Below are 22,993 nucleotides of genomic sequence, written 5' to 3'. Positions count from 1 at the left end.
AGGTTTCTTACAGTCTGTATGACTACCTGTGTGTTTTATGACCCGTTTTTGTCACGACTTTACCTGGTAGAAAATGTGACCATTTGTCGTGTTGTCCACGTGACTAAGTATGACAGTTCAAACTTCAAAATATCATGTTTTACTTGTGGAATCTAGAGTATGCAATTGAATGTGATACACAATGTTTGCTTGAGGCTGAGTTTGTTGTTGCGACACAAGTGGAATACTTTCCATTTTTCGACGCAAATTATGCGCATTTGAAAATCTGTCTTTAAAATTCTCAATGAATGGAAGGGTCGGAATATTTATATCTGTTCCTACCCTTGGTCACTGGATATTACTGTTTAATTAACCAATGAAAGTTAAGAGTCACGGGATTTATAAATTTTATCCCTCCCCTCCCTTAGTAGATAGTTGAAAACTAGTGAGAGCTGAAATAAAAAATAATTTCAATAAGTACATCTAGTTGTACATCACAATAATGTCAATGCTCATTGCTCATTATTGACTAGAAAATGAAAGAAAGTTTTCACAAATGAAAGCCATATACTCTTAATTGATAATCGCTAAAGAGGATTACGACCGACCATTACGATACGTAAATTTCACCAAGTAAATCCATGGGAAATATAGCGTAATTTGTGTGGATTCTCAACGCGTGCGTTCTTGTCGTGTCAAATGACACACAACTTAATACTGTTTGAGAGTTTACTCTAGAAAAAACAACAAAATATTGGAATAAATGTTGGGTTTGTTCAGGAAGGTATCAAGAATTATTTGCGTTCTTTTCGCAATTCTTGTTGTATTCAACTCAAGACAAAATGGTAAGTTTTATGTAATTTGAATTTAATTTATCATCATGCACTTTGATGATTTTGTATGTCTCAAACATTTACTATCATATTAGCCTCTTATCTTTCCATAGCTGGAATTTTTTGTTCCACATTTTTAAAAAATGCATTACTGGTATATACATAGCAACAAATTATCTTATTGGACAAATCACTTATTTCAAGATAAAATGCTTATCATTGTTGAGTTCGTTTTATTCGTTACAATCTTGACCTAAATTGACAAAAATTGCAAACTTTAGATCAATACAAGCGAATTGAGACTGTGGCAATATTGCAAGTTAATGTTTGAAGGAATCTTTTTCATTTTATTGAAGACATATGACCCTCAACGATACTTATAGTACCTATATGTACAACTGTGTTTTATGATAGAACAAAATGCAGAATAATTCGGAGCTTTTTATGGTTCTTAAAATGGTTTCACTTTGCTTTACTGAATAAAGTTGGGAGTTGGGTCAATGTCAGTGAATTAAAAAAACAGGGAAACTCAGCTGGAAAGAGTTCGAATTATTTACCGACAGCATTGGTGATCGGATGTTTCATTACAGTTGAATGGAATGCAATCAATATGCATGTTATTTAATTAAGTTGAAACCGCAGAGTTCAAAATGCCGCGTATGTAAAAAGTATTTCTTTAAAAATTTAAACTTCCCAAATTCAAAAGATTTATGAATCCAAAGCAAGAAATAAACCCCTTTTCATACAAAAACTGTGTCAATAACTGATTTTAATCATTATTGTCATATTTTTATTATGATCAAGTTACCTGAAAGTTTTTTGTCTGATGATAATTTCCTCAAGAGATGTGTCGCCGCTAGGTGTGTCTGAATGGCTAACATGCTGTTACCACTTACAATCGAACTGTTAACGAAGCTAGACTGTTAACAGTTAGCGCACAGACCTAATTTTTTGTGTTTTCTTTAAAAATAAATAATCGATCTACAGGCCAAATTTAAGCAAGTGCTATAAAGTTCAGTGGAATATAATTCTCAGCATGTATTTAGAATAATTTAATCAACTAACCTGGATAAAGAAAAAATATTGTTTACTGTTCAATTGGCTTTTCTTTCAGTGTAGTTTGACTGGGATGATTCGTTTTTTATCTACATCTAATTTATCTGTTGATCTTTTTAACTTGACAGTTCAAAATGCAGTCACATGATAAGATTATTTATCATTTCATCATACACACTGCTATTTAAGGTCTTTTCTTGTGTCTATGAAAAGCCTTTTAAAACTTCATAATCACTTTTATCAAAGTCTTTTTTGGCTGCCTGATTTCATGAGAAATTAAAAACATATGTTATCATGGACGAACTATTAAAACTAAACAATACTGACGAAAATATAGCTATCTGAAAATGTTTAACTTTTTTTAACTTTTGTTTTTACCATTGCCAGCTATTCTCTATACTTTTAAAACAAGAAAATTTAATTTAACAACATCAATTGCAATTTTTTACCAATTATGTTTTTTTATGAAATTCATTCTGGGTTGATAATCATGACAATAAACAATTCACTCAAACTATTTCCATCGATGTTTTGCGCATGTAAAATTTCGTAAAAATGGGAACGAAAATTTCCTTATGCCAGTGAAAAACTCATGCAAAGCCCCATCTTCCCCCTCCTCCGTCATCTTTTGGTAAAGTACCTATTTTAAATCACTGTGCGCTAATTTTAGACGTTGTTGGTCGTGTTCATATTCGCCCTACAATTATACAAGCTCTTCCAACGTCATCTACAAGCATTTATTTACGTTGGAAAGAACCAATTCAGCATCCAGGTGGCATAAGTTATAACATTTATATAAAGAAGGGGATGGGAGATTTTTCTTTCTATCAAAATATTTCCGCTGTGACCAGACATTCTGATGTTTTACTTGACAATCTTGAGCCAAATACAAGATACGAAATTTGTGTTGGTTTTGTCGACGAGCATCGTGCAACAAGAAACAATTGTGGGAATATTGCAGTGATTACTACACCAGCACAAATAGGTAAGCATCATTAATACAGAGAAAAGGGAGGCTCGACTTTTACGGAAAATTAATGATAATATAATATTCTGCAATTGGAAGGCATAACTATTTCTTGATGTTTAAGCCATAGAATTGTTGACATAAACTGCGAATGCCGGAAAATGAAGACACTGAACAATTTAAAAGATGATTACAAATAATACACGCAATGATTTTACCACATTAGGTTTAATACATAACAAAAGAAAAGTTACGATTGTAAATCTTTAAGTTATAGAGTTATAGACATATCGCTCATGATCAAGCTCGGACTGGTCTGTGTTTCAGAGTTTGGCTTGTTGATATAAGCTCCTACATACATATCTTTATAAGACAGAAGTTGACGGAATTATTTAATTCCCGTTTTTGAAATGAGTGAAAATCAGGGAAAACAGCTGTGAAAACTGAACTTGTCTTGAAATGTATTTTTGTCAATCGTTCCTTGTGAGTTGTGCACAATTTATCGTAATAGAACAGAAAATATTTTATAAAAGTAGCTCGCGGAGCAAATGGTTGTTTAAAAATAGTTCGCATTTAATAACTATGCGAAATTTTTTTAAAATAAGCATGTTTCAACATATAATGCCCTTTTACGCAGTGGCGTTGAAAATCATTGGTTGGTACACAATACATCATTCAATGTTTTCTGCTACGCATGTAATGAGACTATTAGTTGGCTTTTTTTATTCCTTCTTGAAACATAGAGAGTGAGGAGAAAGTCATTTTACGTTTTGTGACATAATATGACGGAAACTTCATTGAATTATTTGCTAAAATCTGTTTCAAAACAATGAACAAAAACACAGGATGCCGTTCACTTTGAATTTTATCTCAACATGTTGAAGCATTAGGCAAGCTATGTTAGATATATTAGAAATTGATTTTGAATATAAACCTTGATTATAACTTAACGTTTCACGAAGAATATATGTTTTGTACGACAGTGGCTTTTAATGCTTGTTGAATTTTCAAAACACCTGCGTATGTTGATTGTTATGTACAACACAGAAAGACTAATCTGCTTATGGTTGCAAGATATTAATTTCCATACAGATATGAAAACATTGTAAATTGTTAACGTTTAGCATATTGATGTTGTGCTTCAAGATATATGACATCTGTATCATGGAAAGTAACTTGTAAAAACTCTTGCACAATTAAATTGGTCATAAAATAAACTTTTGGTTGTCAAGAAACAGCAATCATCTATTAAAAAAGCAATGTCAACAACTGTTGTTACCACATTTTTGATAATGCGGTATTTATGCTTGATTGTTGCCTTGTTCAAATACACACAGTTTGTCGATGGTTGTTGGTGCTATAAATCTGGTAAGATAAAATTAAATCTCAAAAATAATAAATGATTTAGCATTGACGTTTGATGGAAAGTTGGGACAACGCGTCATTTCTGTGGCTTTAATAGACGCTTTTCAGTGAGATTAATGGGTTTTTCTTAATTTACTATAATTTGTCACCCAAGAAAGAATGTTATTTAAGACTTGATCTCCTAGCGACATCTACATACTTTGAGGAAGATAGCCAATGTCTGCATTAGTATGACAAGATATCTTTTCAAACGATATTAATAAAACCTTTTGTGGTGATGTTCGCTTTTTTTATCAGTTTTCTACATTTTTGGATAATTTGATTCACTTAAAATTTTCACTCAAAAATTTCTTGTTTAGTTAAGGTGATTTCTGTATTGGAACATAAGGGTTTTTTCTTTGACTTTCGACGTATGTTTCTATAAAACACGCGTAGAAAGTTTCTACTCGAAATCGGAATAAAGACGAAGAATCCTACGTTTGTGCAGGCTTGTAGAAAGTAGCTATAAAAGCGAAGAAAGAGCCATAACGCAAGGTTTCCCGAAACAACATTTTATAAATTATAAAATGAGTAAAAATGTTAAAAACAATCAAATATATTAACGGCTCATACAGATAAATTAAAAAATATATAAACATTGTACTAACGTTATTTTAGACTTATTTTACTTATATAAACATTGTGAAAGAAACTGAAGTTTGGTCGCTAATGCAGCATTAAAAATTTTTTTAGAAAGGTTTTATAATGACATTAAAAAGAAACAAGAAACCTGTTGTTACTCTTTAGCCTTGTAACGTGTTTTTATTTCCGGTTAGCGCATCATATACTAAACAATAACATGACATAATGGAGAGATAAGAATGTTGTGTTAATCTTCATCAAATTTATCAATAAATACTACGATTTTCATAGTATTGAAGATCAAGGAATGCACTAAATAATGACGCATGTTTTAAAGAAAAGTAATCGATATTGTTTCGCTGTTTTAATGCTTTGTGTCACTGGATATGATTTGACATTTGCCCACCGATTTACAAATGATGCTCAAGGTAAAAACACACATTAAGTCGGCAATATTATTTAAAGTCTAGCTCTTTGTTTCGGGATTCGTGTCTTATTCAAAACTATTTGTTTTCTTCTTTATAAGCAAATAAAAATGTTGTGTAATTTGTCGTGTTATGTGAATAGTTGTAATTAGTTGACCAAAACGGTAAAGATTTGTAGTTTTGACGATATAATTTTTTTATAGGTCATGTTTCAAAAATTGATCGCAAATATTTAACGAAAGGTAAGAAAAAAATGTTCTTTACTGTATGGTCGTCGAAGTAATTTAATTTGATTCATTTTCACTTAAACGAATGAACAGCAAAACTTTTGGAAACACAAAATGTATAGAAATACGATCGCGACTTGCTGTCGTCACTATAGAAATGAGTGGGAGGCTTCATTATATTTTTTGTTTCGCTGATTTTTTTGTGAGATTTTTGCAAACATATTTTAACTACACCTCTATGTTGCCAGCTGTTGCTGCAGCGTGCATCGTTGTATTTTTTTGAAACAACTTACTTTTAGAAAGACTCTTCATTTGCTTTTATCTCTATTAATGTGGTTTATTTGTGTTTCAAGGTGATTTTTATCGTGGTTCGTCTCATTACTGGCCACTAGATGTTGATACCCAACTAAGAGATGTGCGTTTCTCACGAGAAGGACGATTTAAAGGATCGCGCGGTTATATAAAAAATCTCGCTAGAGGATATTTATCGTTATCCGGTCATAGTTGGGTTAGATTGGGAAAATTTGCAAAAGATTGCATTTGTCAACCTAGATTATGTCGCAGCAAAGGCATTAGTGTGGGATTTTGGTTGAAACTACCTAGGTTTGATACAGAAAGCAAGGTAATATTTGGCAATGAAAAGCAGTCACTTATAAACAATACTGGTTTTTTAATCTACCAAACATCAAGTCGTATAAATAACAGGTTACAACGTTTGGTTATCGCACAAGTATACATTTCAAGTCATTTGTGGAAACGTAGTTTTCCTGTTCAACCTGGCACTTGGTTTTATTTAACGGTTACGTGGTCAGTGGAATCAGGACTGCGCATGTACAAAGATAGCATATTGGTAAACAATCAAAGACAGCCAAAAAACGAGCATTGGGAATCTACAAAGATTAAAAAATGTGTACTTGCTTTGTCCCCACCTATCCTTAATGGTACTACACTTAACGCAGATTATGACGATGTGGTGATATGGGAATATTTACTTAATCATTCATTAATGAATCGTGTTTATCAAAGCACAATTGGTATGTCACGTGATCAAATAATATGATTTTTACATTTGAGCGAGTAAAACGAACTCATTATTTTGAAAAATTGAAATTTGTTATTACTATAATGTACTTTTTTAGATCCTCCAAAAATCGTCGATTGTAAAAACAACTGGTCGTCATTAATTGTGACTGTCGATGATCGACATCAGATTTATGACATTGTGCATGATTTTGAGATGACTTGGTGGAAAAGTGGCAGTGATAGAAAATCAAGAATGATTTCAAATAGCTCAATTTTTATGATTTCTCAATTGGGTAGGTTGAACAAACTTTAGAAGAACGAATTCAATGAAAATATTCAATTTCAATACATTACCATGCCCAGAAATATATGTTAAAGCAAATTATAATTTTATTTGTTCAAGTTAAATATACTTTTTCATTTTGAGATACTTCATATCTGGTTTTAGTTCCAGATATTGAGTATTTTGTTAAAGTAAGACGAAGAATGTTTGTATCGGCGCCTTCTAAACAACGACTAGATGAAGTACCGTTAAGATCTTATACAACTACATGCAGTACTAAAGTAAAAGGTAAAAATCATTTATTTACAAAAGTTAAGATAACATTATTCTTAATTTAAGACATTTTTATTTAGTTCCAAGTGAACCGAAGAATTTCAAAGTTCGTGAAAAAGCTGACACTTATTTCTTGCTACAATGGGATGCTCCAAAATCAACTTATGGTCCAGTCGTAGGATACACGGTGAGCAATGTTTTAATAAATGAACTTCACAAAAGTCTGCATTATTTTTTTTAATTTTCGTTATTTTTATAACTGCAGATCTCGTATCGTGTCGATGATTTTGAAAATCCGCCAAAATGGACTACGTCATATCGTGCTGATGTCATTAAACAAAGATCGCTGCATTTAAGGAATCTTCTTCCCTTCACGGATTACATCATTCAACTTTCTTGTCATAATGAACATGGAAGGGGGAAATCTGTGTCAATAAAAGCCACAACTGATCAAGGAGGTACATTTATTTGTAATTACTTCTAAATACTAATTATGAACTTGTTTAACTGTATTTGACACACGTCGAAATGGATCGCTTAGCAGGTTTTAATTGGCTCTATAATTGCTTCTAATATCATTATTTTTTTCTGTAGTTCCCAGTCCACCTCGATTTCTAAAGGCAAAAGTAAAGGATGACACGATAATGCTAAAATGGCGCGAACCACGCTACTTAAATGGTTTAGTAAAATTTATGCTGTTCACTATTTTAAATGGAACTGGAAATCAAATGATTTGCCAAAGTTGTATTGAAAGTCATAAAGTGGAACATGCACAGCAACTGACAAACTATACATTTTTTGTTGTTGCACAAAATGTAAATAATGATGCTCGGTATAGAAGTCTACCTTCAAATTACGTCACTGTCATTACACCATCTTACAGTGAGTATGTTTACCTTTAAATTACGTCATTATCATGACATCATTTTACAGTGAGATTTCTACGTCATCATTATTAAATTAACTTAAAAATCAGTTTTGATTATTCACTTAAAGTTAGTAGCATACGTATATATTTTTAGCTCCATCTCCTCCACAAAATGTTTCCATGAACTTCACAATCGCTGGCCTCCTTGTCAACTGGAAACGTCCTTCGAAAACTAGAGGATCTATCGAGTATAAGTTATTGATATCAAAAAACGGTAGCAGCGCAATTGTCATGTGTGATGAATGTGGATTAAATCATTTGATTAAAAATCTTCTCCCTCATATGGAATATACGTTATGGGTTATTGCATATAACGTCTTTAATGCGTATGAAAGTGAACCAAGTGAAAAGATTATTATAAACACTGCGAAATATGGTAATGATTCAACCTTACTATGTGATTTTTACAAAACAATATTTTTCAAATTTAACGTCTTTTTGGTGTAAAGTGAACAATTCGTTGTTTGTTCTAGTTCCAACAACTCCGACCAATATAAAAATCCACGAATATTTTTCTGGAGTTGAGATATCTTGGAGTTCGTCGAGTGTAGCTGATGGCAAAGTGCATTATAATTTACTGGGTCTTCTTAATGGCGTGAGGAAAATATTTTGCACCAAATGTGGCTTGAGATACATGTTGAATGAAACTCGACCAAGAATGTCGTATTCCTTCTGGGTTATCGCTTATAATATCAAAGGTGGCTTTGAAAGTTTGCAAAGTTCAGTTTTTTACTTTGAAACTCCTCATAAAAGTAAGCTATTTATCTTTATTTTTCTTTAATGCTCATTATCATTATGACATTTCTTTACTTCATTTCTTTTCATATTTTGAGATTTAACAAAGTAATGAATGAATGAATGAATGAAAATCTTTATTTTGACACGCTGGCCTTGTCAACTGGGGTTGATTTCCACAAGGGGCGTGCTTTTGTTCAAAAACAATTACAAAATTTACTAAGAAATAAATTATCTACAGAAGAGAAGTTTAAATATTTACAGAGTTTAGTTTATTCCATCAGTTACATGTTAAACTAAATCATAAAATGCAAGCAGCAATTTTCTTTTGAAAAAGTGACACGCTTTTGCTATTTCTGATTTCTGCTGGAATTGAATTTCAAACAGAAGCCCCATCATACGCAAAGCTTTTCTTCAAGGAGTTAGTACTAGGCATAGGAACATTTAGACAACTTGTAATATTGCGTAGATTGTAATCAGTGATGTCTTTTTTATTGGTAAACAATCTAGTAAGTGAATTTGGTCGAGCATTTTTTAATAATTTAAACATCAGCTTTGCTTTAGCTTTTTTTCTAAGTATTTCAAGAGGTTCCCACTTCAATTCTTGTAATGCGTTACAATAATCGACATCAATGCCCATGCTTATGATAATTTTTGCAGCTCTATTTTGAAGTTTTTGTAGTCTTTTGGACTGAGTTTCCCCCAATACACCCCAAACTTCACAGCAATATGTGAAGTAAGGATGTACCAGGGCATTATAAATAGAGATAAGTGTTTGTTTGTCTGTGTATTGCTTTAATTATCTAAGGGCGGAGATACCGGCTGCTACTTTTTTGCAAATTTTATCAGTGTTACTCCTCCAAGATAAGTGTTGGTCAATTATTAAACCCAAACTTTCGTACTCATAAATTCTATTTATAACGTAATTGCCAATTGCAATATGCAAATTAGAAGTAAAAACATTCTTGATCATTTGTTTCGAGCCTATGATCAAATATTCTGTCTTGGTTGAATTCAAACTAAGTTTGTTTGCTATCAACCACTTTTCAAGTTAATCCATAAACTCGATTAATTTAATCTATCCAATCCAAAAACAAATGAAACACGGTCGGTTGACGAATATAGTTTCTTCAAAAATCCTACGTTCAACAGTTGTTTGAATTTAAGACTTCCTTAATGCAACAACAAGCAAACTTTTTATCTTACAATAATTTCAGAGCCGTGGGCAGCTCGATAGTTGAGGAAGGTTATAAACCGTAGAAAAACAATTTATTTTAAGATAACATGACAACATGCATGTATACATGGTGTATAATAAAAACTGAACAGTTAAGAAAACATTTGCTGAAGTCGTCAGCGCGCAAGATTTACAAAACCTTTTGGGAAGTTACACAGTTCTTCTCGCAGCAAAGTTTTTGCACGGTTTAGCCAAATTTCCCGAAAATTTGTAAGCTTGAACAACATATTTTAACCTTATGTGTTCCACAAGCGCTTCTTGGAAACACAATTTCACTTTGAAAATGGTTATTATTTACAATAATTTTACTGTCAGATGAACCAATGGTAGACCAACTGCCTACACCATCAAAGATTTCTGGAGATCTTGCTCGTTGATAAATTCAGCGTCGTTTTCCTAACTGTTCACTTCACTATACACCCCGTATTGTCAGGTATCTAGCTAGCTGTGGCACTAAAACTGACATCATAAATATTCTCTGATGCATTATATTTATTGTCCTCAATAATTTTTTCATATAACATTCATACTCAAACTTATTATATTCAATTTTGAACGCATCACTTTATTTGCTGTTTCTTATCTTAGTTTACGTTATTTTTGCTTTTTTATTTAGTTCCATCTCGAGTCGATAATATTATGCTCTCTCATATCAACGACTCAAATGCTATTGTAACGTGGAGTTTCCCAAAAGGCTTGAAAAGTAGCGAACGAATTATAGGTTGCAAAGTTATTCTATACGATTTCAGAGGTGAAGTAGACGTAAAACAGACCATTTATTCTCATGTTGAGTTTAATAATTTGGCTCAATTCTCAAAATACTACGTCACTGTGCAAGCAGTTTCTCGCGCCGGATATGGTCCAACATCACCACCACTAACAATTCAAACTAAAGGTTAGTAAAAAGTTCCATTTTTTTAGTTTAATTTCTGTTAAACACAAAGAAAAAATGATTAAATTTTTGTATGAATTTAGATAAAGATGAATGTGCAGGGGTTAATGATGATGTATGCAACAAGCATGCGCATTGTACAAACTCCGCTGGATCGTTTTTCTGCTCCTGCAATACTGGTTATATTGGTGATGGATTAGTTTGTAAAGGTACTGCGGCATTTAACACCAATAACATTCGACACAATCACCATGTGATCTAGTCATCACTCATCAACCATCACCATGTGATCCTATCACCATTTTTACACCATCACCAGTGATCACACCACCAGTGATCCTACCACCATTGATCACACCACCAGTAATCCTACCACCAGTGATCACACCACCTGTGGTCCTACCACCAGTGATCACACCACCTGTGGTCCTACCACCATTGATCACACCACCTGTGATCCTACCACCATTGATCACACCACCAGTGATCCTACCACCATTGATCACACCAGCTGTGATCCTACCACCAGTGATCACAAAACCTGTGATCCTACCACCATTGATCACACCACCAGTGATCCTACCACCAGTGATCACACCACCAGTGATCCTACCACCAGTGATCACACCACCAGTGATCCTACCACCAGTGATCACACCACCAGTGATCCTACCACCAGTGGTCACACCACCAGTGGTCCTACCACCAGTGATCACACCACCAGTGATCCTACCACCAGTGGTCACACCACCAGTGATCCTACCACCAGTGATCACACCACCAGTGATCCTACCACCAGTGATCACACCACCAGTGATCCTACCACCAGTGGTCACACCACCAGTGGTCCTACCACCAATGGTCACACCACCAGTAATCCTACCACCAGTGATCACACCACCTGTGGTCCAACCACAAGTTCTCCATAAATCAGTGAAGAGTTATTTTCATTTAACGGTTATCTTACTTTGTTGTGTTCTTCATGTTTTTTTATCTAGTTTTACCTTCTGATGCAAAAGATGAAGATTTTTGTACCGAGGAACGTTTACGAAACATCACTTGGAAAAAGACTTATTACGATCATGAAGATAAAAACGTCTGCCCTCGGGGAACTACAGGTAAACTAAAAATGTATTTCTATCTTGCATTTTTTTACCATACACTATTTAACCGTGGTCCTTGCAATTAATGAAAACTACTTCCGGTGGTGGTGAGCTGTCGTTTTTGTCGCGATTCATTATTGGAATTTTTATTTGGTCAAGTCAACAATAGTCTTGGAAATAAGCAAAAGTGTTTTGTAGGAAATATTTATTTTAGTCATAGTTATTAATAGAGTTAAACTAATTGATTGTTCTTGAAATAAATCTACAACTTGTGCGAGAACAAATACGGTACAACATAAATTACAGAACAAAAACATGCAAAGTCTTTGCAAGATAACTGGAGAAAGTGAAAAACACGAAAAACAAAAAAAAAGAGGAGAATGATTAAGAATATCTTAAAACGCAACCTTATCATTGGATTGAGTTTCTAACTACTTAATTTTTCTTTCCCTTAAGGTATTGCAACTCGAAAGTGCTTGAAAGGAAATTTCAGCAAATCGCTCTGGGCAAATCCTGATCTAAGCAATTGCGTTTCGAATTGGATGTTACAAATTGATGACCAAGTAAGCTTGATAAACCTTTGAAAAACTATCAACATACAAATTTTGAGGATGATTTTGTTTTATTCACAGCTTGCAGATCGAAGATTGAATACGAAATATGTTAGTCTTTATTTCTTGGATCTACTTAACAAGAATGATGTTAAAGGATTATATGGTGGTGATGTTATAAAGTCTGTTCATGTATTAAATATGTTGATAAATAGAAGTATAAACAACGAACTTAATGAGAATAAATCAAATCGGCAGACAGTTGAAACACTGCTTAAGGTAACTGAATGTTTAATTTTTTACTGGAAGGTTTTCTATTGAAATCTGACCCATTTCCATGAATGAATTTATATTTAGATTTTTGTGAATATCAGTGGAAAGATTATTTCTTCAAAACATTCAAACGTGTGGAATGATTTACCAAAGGTTTACTTGTCACAAAAGTCATTTTAATATTTTGAAAATTTCCATAGGTCTTTCTTTGACAGTTGTAAAATTTTGTGAATTAGGAGAAACAAACGGAAGAAAGTTTGAAAATAATCGAGAATCTTGATCGTGTGATTTTAACGGCAGCAAAAACTGTCAACTATTCGTCAATAGCTGATGAAAACATCTGTTAGTACTCATTCATGCAACACTGTTGAAACTTATTTAATTGTCTGAGTAATTTTGTTTGACTTTTTGTTATTATATTTTAGTTGTTATTTACGGAAGAAAATCTAGCTTTTTACAACTGCAATCTGACTTTGATATGAAAATTGACATGATGAACGTCACACTACCCGTAGAAACATCAAAAATAAACACTGAAGGTTTGGAAAAGAGCAATCTGTTTTTTTTGTGATGAAGTTTTTTGTTATAATTTAAGTAACAAATTTTATTGATCTTTAAATCAGACGAATCGGTCGCCATTGTGAAGTATATGACATTATCAGACATTCTTTCTCCCAACAAACAAAGATTTAGGTAGATATATTTTTAACTTCTTACTTAGGATAAAATTAAACATTTAGCTATCAAATGCAACATATCTATATTTTTATTTAGAGACCTTGGCTTCATCAATTCACCTATCCTTTCTATATCTATGTATCCTCCGTTATCCACACCGTTTAAAAATCCTCTTGAGTTTGTACTCAACAATAAAAAGGTTTTCTTTTGTTGATATTTTCATTTTCAGCTGTATAGCATTATTCTGAATCGTGTATGACTGAATTTGTAAGCTTCTATACGTAAAATATGCATATTTTTTTATGTACTTTTGAGCCATTTTATTGCTTCTAACGAATTACACCTTTTGATATTGATTTCTGAATTGACGAAGTGTATTAATTTTTTAGACGGGTCATTTTGACGGTCGCAAATGTGTATTTATCGACAACTCCAGGTAAGAAATAACTGACTTTTTATTCCATCATATTGCGGGCTCAAACGCTACTGCTTCTGTCATTATAGACATGCCGGTTTATGGTCCAACAATGGATGTAAAGTATTCAATTACACTGACAAATTTACTGTATGTCATTGTTATCATATGACCAGTTTCTCTGTTCTTATGCAAGTCACTCCCGTCTCTTTATCTGTAAGTAGTTACAAAGAAAAACTCCTTTAAAACTCTTGTGCCTCTGACAAGGAAAAGTTGGGGTTTTTTGTCTATATAGCATTCTGACGAGCTTGTCCTTAGTTGGATAACAATTGTTGGTCTTTCTATTTCTTTGGTTGCTCTTGGTCTTGCCTTCCTTACTTTCATGCTTCTACCGTAAGTTGACTCGTCATTATTGAAGCTTAATTCTCTATATGATACATGCTTCTTCACAACGTGTTATATTCGAAAATCATTTTCAGACGACCTTGCGGTCATAAAAATAATTCTCGATGTTTCATGAGGTGTGATAAAGGTTATAGACCAAAGTATGTATTTTTAATGGAGTGTGGTATCAATTTGATTGTTTCATGATGTGTCATCAATACTATACATATTTTTTTTCTTCTATGAAAGTTATTTGAAGAAAGTTCGTACAAGCATTCATTCGAATTTGATATTGTCACTTGCTGTTGGGGAAGTGGTATTTTTATGGGGAATTGAAAGGAGACAGGATAAGGTATTTTATGTCATCAGGATTCGTATATTATTTGCCAAGAAACAATAAAAGACGATGTCAATGCACTTAAAAAGAAAATTTTTCTTCATAGACAACGTGTTTTATCGTCGCAGTTGCTTTACATTATTTATTTCTGGTTGCATTTCATTGGATGGCAGCTGAAGGGGTTGTGTTGTACCTTTATTTGATCAAAGTTTTTCAAAGAAAAAGTGCAAATAAAGACAAACGAATGTTTATTTTGATATGTTGGGGTAAGGATCTCGTTAAAAAAATTTTTAAGCGATGATGTTGTTATACATACGTAGGCAAGCTTATTTCCTTCTATGTTTTTTTTAAGGAATACCGGCAGTGATTGTGTGCTTTTCCTTAGTTGCTGGTCATCGATATTATCTTCACGAAACTTGGTATGAATTAAATATATTTCTTTTCAAATTATTATTATCACTCAGACAATATATAACAACTACAAACAATACTATTTTTTTCAAATTCTTGCGATCCTGCATGTCATTATTCTACTGTGCATTCATCCTTTTTCTAATATTTCCATTTCTTACTTACATTCTTACATTACTGAAATGAATACTTATATTATTTGAACAAATTATTTTTCCTTTATGCTTTAGCTGCTGGTTGTCACTATCTCACGGTATGATATGGGCGTTTGTCGGACCCACTTTGGCAATAATTTTGGTTAGTCTGTTTGAATTAGCACGATTTTTGTTTGCATGAAGTATGATTAGTAAAGAATGTTCCATATCTTCCCATTTCCCAATGAATCATCTAAGCATCTTTAAATTGTCCATAGTTTATTTTTTATAATTTAATGTAAATGTTCAATATCGTCAGTTTTGTGTTTGTTCTCAAGTTCTCTCACTCGCGTTCTTTATACTTAAAATGATGAATTTTCTTTATCATCAAATGAAGTTACAAACTAAGTAGAAAACTTGTTGATTTGTTAATTCTTATAATTATTTGTTAACTTTTGCACTTGAGAACGAACAAAACGTGTGAAACATCATAATAACATAAAATTTACTTTGAAACATTTCTATTTTTAAAAGGTTAACACCTTCTTTCTTTGCTGCACATTTTATGTGATGGAAAAACGCAAAAATTGGGCAAAAGTCGACAAGAGCATTATAGATAGAATAAGGTATTGAAAAGGTTTTTCTTGAGTTCATGATTTGTTCAAAACTAACTAGTGTTTTTGATACATATGATTTGCTTTAGATATTGGACAAAAGGGGCTGCAATTGTCATGTGTTTACTTGGAGTCACCTGGGTGTTTGGAGTTTTTTACATTGACAGCAATTCAGTTGCTCTTGCTTATCTTTTTACCATCTGCAATGTTTTTCAAGTTAGTGACTAACGCTTTTCTTTCAACGATTGCAGTCAAATGCCTTTTATACCCGAATTATAAGGACGTTTTACATTTTTAGGGCTTATTCATTTTTATTTTTCATTGTCTTTTGGATGAAAAGGTATAATTTAATGATCAAGTTAAATCACTGGAGGATTTTTATAAATTTTGTTTTACCATATTGTTTGTTTATTCAGATTAGAGCGCAATATTATCGTGTGTTCTGTGCTGTTACCGATATAGAATCTGGATCACACAGTAATTCTGGGGGTAATAAACCGTTCTTGGTAAGCTAATATACCTTATTCATTTTCTTTTGAGTATTATCAAGGAGATATAGCTGCCAAATGTCTTCGTCATAAATTTTTAGTGATTATTTAGACTATTGTTTAAATCATCGACTGACATTTCTATGAAATCTCTCAGTCCTCCATATTAAATGGTTCAAGTCTCCGTTTGAAAAATTCAGTGGTTTTTGCTTTGTCCTCAATTGGTTCACTTATTACGTTTTTTGTCTTTATATAGCTGTGGTCTTTTTTTCCATTGAAACTCCATGAAAATACAAAATCTGAAAGTTTTCCTACCGGTAAGTAAAGTACCGACGTCTTTTTATGAAAGGATAACATGCTTTCATTTTGTATGGTTTTTTCGTAACAGCTTTTTTATTTTTAGATGCAGACAATGTGCTTAAACAAAGAGTGAGTTCCAGTCATTCACTTTCAACTAATAATGATCGTCAATTGTTGGAGGTAAAAGAAGAGGCTGAACTCGCGCGACCAAGAGGAATGAGTTCTATTTATCATGATAGTGATGAAAATATGGTAGGTTGTTCATTTCACTATTCTTTACATTTTCATTTTGAATGGAAAAATGGGAGACATTGATGATAGTAAAATAATATGACAGAAAAAGTCTTTGCTTCTATCTTGAAGGACAACATACCAGATAATATTACGACAGTAAAACACGGCTCAAAAAGTAACAGTGAAAGACAAATTTACGAAGAGGTGATTGGTTGTTTTTATTTCTAAACTGTGGCATCTTATATATTCAATGATCAAAGTGCTTTAACTAACGTGAAGTTATAAAGTTTTGCGTTTATTGTGTGTAAGCTCTTTGATAAACACTTGTATTTTGTATATTACATTTCCCGAATGGCATTGAATTATTTTTCCGATGATATTTTCATTTCACCATTTTCCAGTTTATTCTACTTGTCCAACTTTAACATTTAATTGATGATAAATATGAACATTAAAGGATACATCAGTTGTTGATGGATACTTGCTATCAACATTGTTACAAGAAAACAGTGAAGAATTTGTTGAAGTTCCTCGTGCGATTTGTGAAAACTGTGTTTATGAAGATAAAGATTTGGATGAACAACTTGAAAAAATTGAAAAAACGAAGAGTTTACAAGAGATAGAAGTATATACCGATGTTTCTAAAATCGATAATCATGAAACAACTGAAGATGATGAGACTAGATCATGTAAAGACAGTGAGGACAACGAGGAACATTTGGGGTTACTCATTCATGATAATGCCAAGAATGAATCAAACAGTTCATTCTGTAAACCGTACAGAAGTGTTATCCCAAACATTGTTTTGTCAGGTTTGTAAAACAATCATTTTGTTTATCGAAGAAATGTTCATCTTTTACATGTTAATATATTATTTTAAGATTTTTCAAAATCTCCATCTTCAAAATCTCCACCTTACTTAAAAGAAATGTTAGCGATTTCTTATGAAGGGCAGAAAAATGTCTCAGAATGTGAGTATGTTAGTATGACCTCAAATTGCAAAACTTATGAAACGAAAAATCATCGTTTTTTTTTCAAGAAAAAAAATTAATATATTGCGTCATTGATTTCTCTTTAGGTTCGGAGACAACTTCTCTCTAAAAATGGCAAGATAATTAAATGTTGGGTATCTTTTCTTCTGTTTCTCGAGACTTTATTCGGTCATTGTGCCGATATTTACGTCATCGGCACTCGGGGTTCATTGCTTAATATAGAGAAGAATGAGCGCCGTATAAAACTTTTGTGGCACAAATTATACTCAGAAGGTTAAATATCGTCACAACTTTATACGCAATATATTTATCGAAATTGAGGATTTTTTCTCTATTTCTATTGTTTTATAACTGCTGATGTGTTTATTGTAGTAAGAGATTGTAAAATCATGTTGCATACTTAGGGTAAATATTCTGTTCTGTTTGCGTTTATTATTTTGTGTTAATACATCAAAGTTGCACAGAGAGCCAAAGTTGTTGACTTGTTGTATCCAATGGTTGTATCTTTGAATGAATTAAGTTTAAGTATTATTATAATTTATTCGGAATGATGAATATTAGATTGTGTATAAATTACAGTTGAGTATATTTGACGAAAAGAAGAGTGAATGGATTTGCGCAGTTCCCAAGTAAAGGCAGAATAATTATTAATAATGTGACGTTGAATTTCAGCAAAACAGACTTGACTGAGTGAAAGAAATATAGACATCACATGCTCTTGTAAACGATTATGTACATTGATGCCCCTAACCAAGACGTCATTTTATTACAAGCATTCGTTGCCATTGCGCAGTATAAAAAAGACTGGCACTAGTAGGGAAGTTATTTCCACTTTCGCGCCATGTTCACTTTCCAAATGTGATGTTGTCAACGTAGTTTTGGAAATCTTTGAGGAATCTTCATATCTTTGCTCTTTTTGTACGTTTGTTCGTCGAACCAATGAAAATTTGATAAAGTGTGCCATTTTTTGTTTTACTTGTGAACTGTAGCACAGTAGTCAGTAGCAGAAAGAATAAAATGGCGAAAGTGAATATTTGCAACGTTACAGTTCTAGACAATCCTTCACCATATTTTAATCCCTTTCAATTTGAAATCACGTTTGAAAGCTTGGAAGAGCTCAGTGAAGGTAAAGTCTCGAACTAGCTTTCATGTCACGAATGAACCAATCTTTGAATGATCATTGTCTCTTGAATGGTCATGGACGGTGGTTATGATACTTGGTAGAAATAATAAAGATTAAATCAATCTTTCATTATGTACGAAATAGTTGTATAAAAGCGTTCTTTGTTTTGTTTGATTCTCAGGATAATGGTAATCTTTCTCTTATATTTTGATTCATGTGAATGATACAAACATAAGAAGACTTTTTTTAGATTTAGAATGGAAATTAATCTATGTTGGATCGGCTGAAACTTCCGATTATGATCAAGTATTAGACTCTGTGTTGGTTGGGCCTGTTCCTGGTGGACGTCATATGTTTGTCTTTCAGGTTAGTTTACACTTGATAAGGGCCCTACATTACAATGGAACTTCTCAATTTTTATTTACACTGAAAAAGTTTTTTAAAGTGATTTCAACCTTGTGACATTTATGCTCAAAGATATTGCTGTTTTTCTTGGCATTATGTCTAATTTATGGGCTGTTTGTTTAGAGTCAAGTTACCTGGATAGGCAAGTGACTTGCTCTGACAGATAAAAAGACATCTGTTTAGATGGCATTGGGTAATTTGGCTAGCACCATTAAACATTTTCCTTTGTTAAAGTTTGAAATTTACTAGCCATGTTAGTTATAGAAATAAATCAAACAGACTTCTCACCTTGCAAAGAAACCCAGAAAATGGGTTTGTATTGAAAATATTCATTATGTGTAGTCATTAAATTGCTTACACAAACAAGTTCTCTGTAAGGCAAGTTAATAAGATGATATGTATAAACAGTTCACTGGGAAGGCAATCTCTTTAAATAATGGCTGGAGTTGCTAGTCTTGCCTGCCGGGTATTTTGGCTACTAATAAATATCTTAGTGATTTTCTTGCTGATAGTCACAATAATAATGTTGAAGAACAAATCAGTTGTTGGATCATGTTTTGCCTAGATAAACTAAATTCAGATTGGCCATTAACACAATGGCAAATTTAGTTGTTAGCACATTGCAAAAACTTTATTATCCATGTAGCCAACTACCAATATTTCCTTTATCTTGATAATTATTTTAAAGGCTGATAGCCCAGATCCTAAGCGCATTCCAATTCAAGATGCAGTTGGTGTAACAGTTCTGTTGTTGACCTGTTCATATCGTAAACAAGAGTTTGTTAGGATTGGTTACTATGTCAATAATGAATATACAGATGCAGAATTAAAAGAAAATCCTCCTGACAAAACAGACTTTCAAAAGGTTTGAATTTACTACCACTAATGTGTGAGATAATGTAATATTTTTTAATGATTGTAATCATACTTTGATGTCTTTCTTGTATTTTATAATTATTTGTAATATCTATTTTCTTCAGTTGCAACGCAATATTCTTGATTCAGAACCTCGAGTGACAAAGTTCAAGATTGAATGGGATAATGTGAAAGATGAAAAGGAAGAAAAAAATCTTTTTCAAGGATCAGAGCAAAATGTTATGATCACTTCATGATAATAATTATACAACTGCTTTAATTCTGCTGTTATTTATGTTAGTTTATGTAAAAATTACAAAACTTGCCTGAGAATATTGTAAACAGTATAAATATGAAAAACATTATATGATGATAATTGCACCATGATATTTAATTTGAGATAAGGTCATAACAGATCATTTGTTTTAGAACAATGTCAAAAGACTTAGGGCAAGTAACCAGAGGTTTAACAAAGTGACGAAAGTTTCAACATTGCAATCAGACCTTAGATGTTTAATTCCGAGGCTTATCCTGTTATTCCACATATCACAATTTGTTGTGCAACTATTTTGTAAGTATGTAAGACTTAGCTAGTTTAATTGTTATTATCTCATGTTGTAAGTTTGTAAAAAGAAAAATACCAGACATTTTGTTCAAATTTTGTGGATCAAAACTCCTGAATTTTGAATTTTCATTTCGAATGTAGCTATCTTTCTCAGAGCAGAATTAAAAATGTTACAATCATTTTAGCTAAACGGTTGCTCATAGAAATTCCAGAAATCGTCGTCTTTTTCTACTACCGTTTCCTCAAAATCTTCTGTTCTTCGAAATGCGTCGTTAACTTCGTTTTTCACATCATTCTTTTTCTCTTTTTTTATTTTCTTGTTGAAATTCCTCCTCTTTATAGAAATTTCTTTAGGTTTCAACAATCTACAGAGATTATCCTTGTTTTCTTGCTTTCTTACTGAAAAAGAAGACGGCTCTAATGGAAATGACCAATATTTAGAACTCCTTCAGATGCGAAAAAAATCAACATGTTTGAATTTGAATTCAGACAAAATAACAACACTACTAAAACCTAAAGCATTTCAACGAAGCAACTGTATAGAAGATGGATCATGATGAATTAATATAATAAATTCTAGTTAAACTTTTGAAAACTGTTTGTCTGTTTTCTTAAATATTGAGTTCAAAATGTGTCTCTTCTTCGGAGTTGGTTTCCTTTTATCTCATTGAAACATTGATTATGGTGTATGAATTCTGGTATTTCAATGAAGAATACCACAATTACAAGGAAGAGTGTTAAATTTATTACATTTTTATATGAGATGGAACTTTAAGTCGGATTGATTTGATAAATCTGACGCAACGAAACATAAGTTTAAACGCCGTCATTGTTTCTCGCGTTCATATGTTTAATACAATTTGGTGTGTTCAAGTCTTGTGACGAGAGCTTCTTCCATAGGCAAAAAAATGTGACATGATATCGTAAAAGACGTTCCAAATAAGTAGTTTGATAAGAAAGAGGTTTTTCATTACTTCACGAAGCTTCAAAGTAAAACATAACTGGTGGTACCCTGGGTAATTTTTTTAACACTAGTTGATGTTATTTTGTTTTATATGATGATAATTTTTATTTCACAATATTTCCTCTTTATGCCAAACATCGGCGAACAATGCCCGTTCCCTTACCTACCCCGTTGCAAATCCCGTTTATTTTGTGATAAAGATTGTGAAAGATATATGTCCCAAGCTCTCTTTATCTTTTCATGATGTACACTTGCTTCGTTCCATGCACCCAAAGCGTCTCTTGTTATTCCGTAAAATTCATCTTTCAATCTTAATTCATTATTTCCCAATGTTAGGGCAGATGTTGTGTGAATATTATTTGTTTGACTCTGCCATGTTTGTTTACCAACTCCAGGAAATATATTTGCACGAGTATTTGTGGAAATTGTTTGGTAATTTTGTATTTTTGAAGAACGCCTCTTGTTGATTCTCGGTGTGTTCTTGTTTGAGTTTAAAGCATTGTTAGAGAAAGATAACGCATTATTATGAATTTTAGTTTGTCTCTCGTTGTTTTCTTCGTTTAAATTGAAATTTTGCGATAGAGATTTATCTTGTCTATTTTCCTTCACTTTAGCGACGTTAATTTCACGCCATTTACCATGACCATCTTGAGTTATTCTCCAGATTTTTCGGCGTTTCTCATTAACACGAAACGTTGGTTGTAGAAATTCGTCGATATCTTTACACGTTGCTTCACTTGCAATTTCGTTTAGTTTCTCTTTAATGTTGATTTTCTCGTCTTTGTGATAAAACTTTCTATCATTTTGAAACATTTCAATAGCATACAAAAGAAAAGTCGTTTCAAAAATATTCACGTTTCACAGCTACTCTCTTTATGTAAAAAATTCTAAGTAACCATGTTAGCAACCACATTAGTAACCAATTGGTAATTGATAATGTTTCCATGACTACACCTGGCAGGAAATGACCATGGAAATGACCAATGAAACATTGACCTCTGTGATTTATTTGCTGCTTTTAGTGTATATGATGCGAGTATTTTCTCAACAAAAGTTACGGACTTAAACAGGGAATAACCTAAAATGGTTTCCAGCAATTTGCCTGTTTGATTGTCCAACAATATGGACAACTACTGTCTACTGTCTCCTTCCCTGAACCACATGCCTTTTGCTGTATTTACGTAGGGTGTAGCAAGTGAAACATTAACTTACATCGTTGCCAAGAAAAAAACGTGTTTGAAAGGCTTATGCTTCCCTAAATTTTTCCATCTCAAAGAAACTAAATCGCAGGAACACATCGCAGGAACGTGTATTTTGCATTTG

At 32.6% G+C, this 22,993-nt stretch overlaps 3 protein-coding genes across 5 annotated transcripts; 2 read left to right on the top strand and 1 right to left on the bottom strand.

The window, feature by feature from the left end:
• Window positions 1-143: 143 nt before the first annotated feature.
• Window positions 144-18,225, top strand: LOC124443380. 3 transcript variants are annotated; one of them, XM_046993878.1, is made up of 39 exons: window positions 144-824; window positions 2,539-2,853; window positions 5,450-5,488; window positions 5,827-6,507; window positions 6,613-6,789; window positions 6,945-7,067; window positions 7,133-7,239; window positions 7,318-7,510; window positions 7,647-7,934; window positions 8,075-8,356; window positions 8,454-8,732; window positions 10,569-10,847; window positions 10,928-11,053; window positions 11,843-11,962; window positions 12,404-12,510; window positions 12,580-12,777; window positions 12,856-12,924; window positions 13,008-13,113; window positions 13,197-13,310; window positions 13,395-13,464; window positions 13,546-13,648; window positions 13,839-13,885; window positions 13,954-14,080; window positions 14,160-14,257; window positions 14,344-14,409; window positions 14,498-14,600; window positions 14,692-14,851; window positions 14,938-15,004; window positions 15,227-15,293; window positions 15,665-15,756; window positions 15,834-15,960; window positions 16,043-16,084; window positions 16,161-16,250; window positions 16,489-16,549; window positions 16,636-16,784; window positions 16,896-16,970; window positions 17,224-17,578; window positions 17,648-17,737; window positions 17,845-18,225. In XM_046993878.1, exons 1-39 carry the CDS (start codon window positions 743-745, stop codon window positions 17,865-17,867), a joined length of 5,697 nt encoding a protein of 1,898 aa, XP_046849834.1. In that variant the 5' UTR covers window positions 144-742; the 3' UTR covers window positions 17,868-18,225. The 3 variants fall into 3 exon arrangements, with proteins under 3 accessions (XP_046849834.1, XP_046849838.1, XP_046849840.1); XM_046993882.1 differs by lacking the exons at window positions 144-824; window positions 2,539-2,853 and adding an exon at window positions 3,962-4,203; XM_046993884.1 differs by lacking the exons at window positions 144-824; window positions 2,539-2,853 and adding an exon at window positions 5,058-5,249.
• A 93-nt stretch (window positions 18,226-18,318) lies between these two features.
• On the top strand, window positions 18,319-20,799 carry LOC124443475 (histone chaperone ASF1-like). Its single transcript, XM_046993935.1, has 4 exons — window positions 18,319-18,884; window positions 19,132-19,247; window positions 19,975-20,151; window positions 20,267-20,799. The coding sequence occupies exons 1-4, from the start codon at window positions 18,776-18,778 to the stop codon at window positions 20,396-20,398; spliced, it is 534 nt and encodes a 177-aa protein (XP_046849891.1). The 5' UTR covers window positions 18,319-18,775; the 3' UTR covers window positions 20,399-20,799.
• On the bottom strand, window positions 20,402-22,983 carry LOC124443445. Its single transcript, XM_046993927.1, has 2 exons — window positions 21,838-22,983; window positions 20,402-21,105 (listed from the first exon to the last, which is right to left on the bottom strand). Exons 1-2 carry the CDS (start codon window positions 22,481-22,483, stop codon window positions 20,888-20,890), a joined length of 864 nt encoding a protein of 287 aa, XP_046849883.1. The 5' UTR covers window positions 22,484-22,983; the 3' UTR covers window positions 20,402-20,887.
• Window positions 22,984-22,993: the final 10 nt, after the last annotated feature.

The sequence above is a fragment of the Xenia sp. Carnegie-2017 genome, unplaced genomic scaffold, assembly GCF_021976095.1.
Source record: "Xenia sp. Carnegie-2017 unplaced genomic scaffold, XeniaSp_v1 HiC_scaffold_1, whole genome shotgun sequence".
Taxonomy (NCBI): Eukaryota; Metazoa; Cnidaria; class Anthozoa; order Malacalcyonacea; family Xeniidae; genus Xenia; species Xenia sp. Carnegie-2017.
The sequence above is the reverse complement of the archived record's forward strand: the minus strand, read 5'-3'. Positions and strand labels throughout refer to the sequence as shown.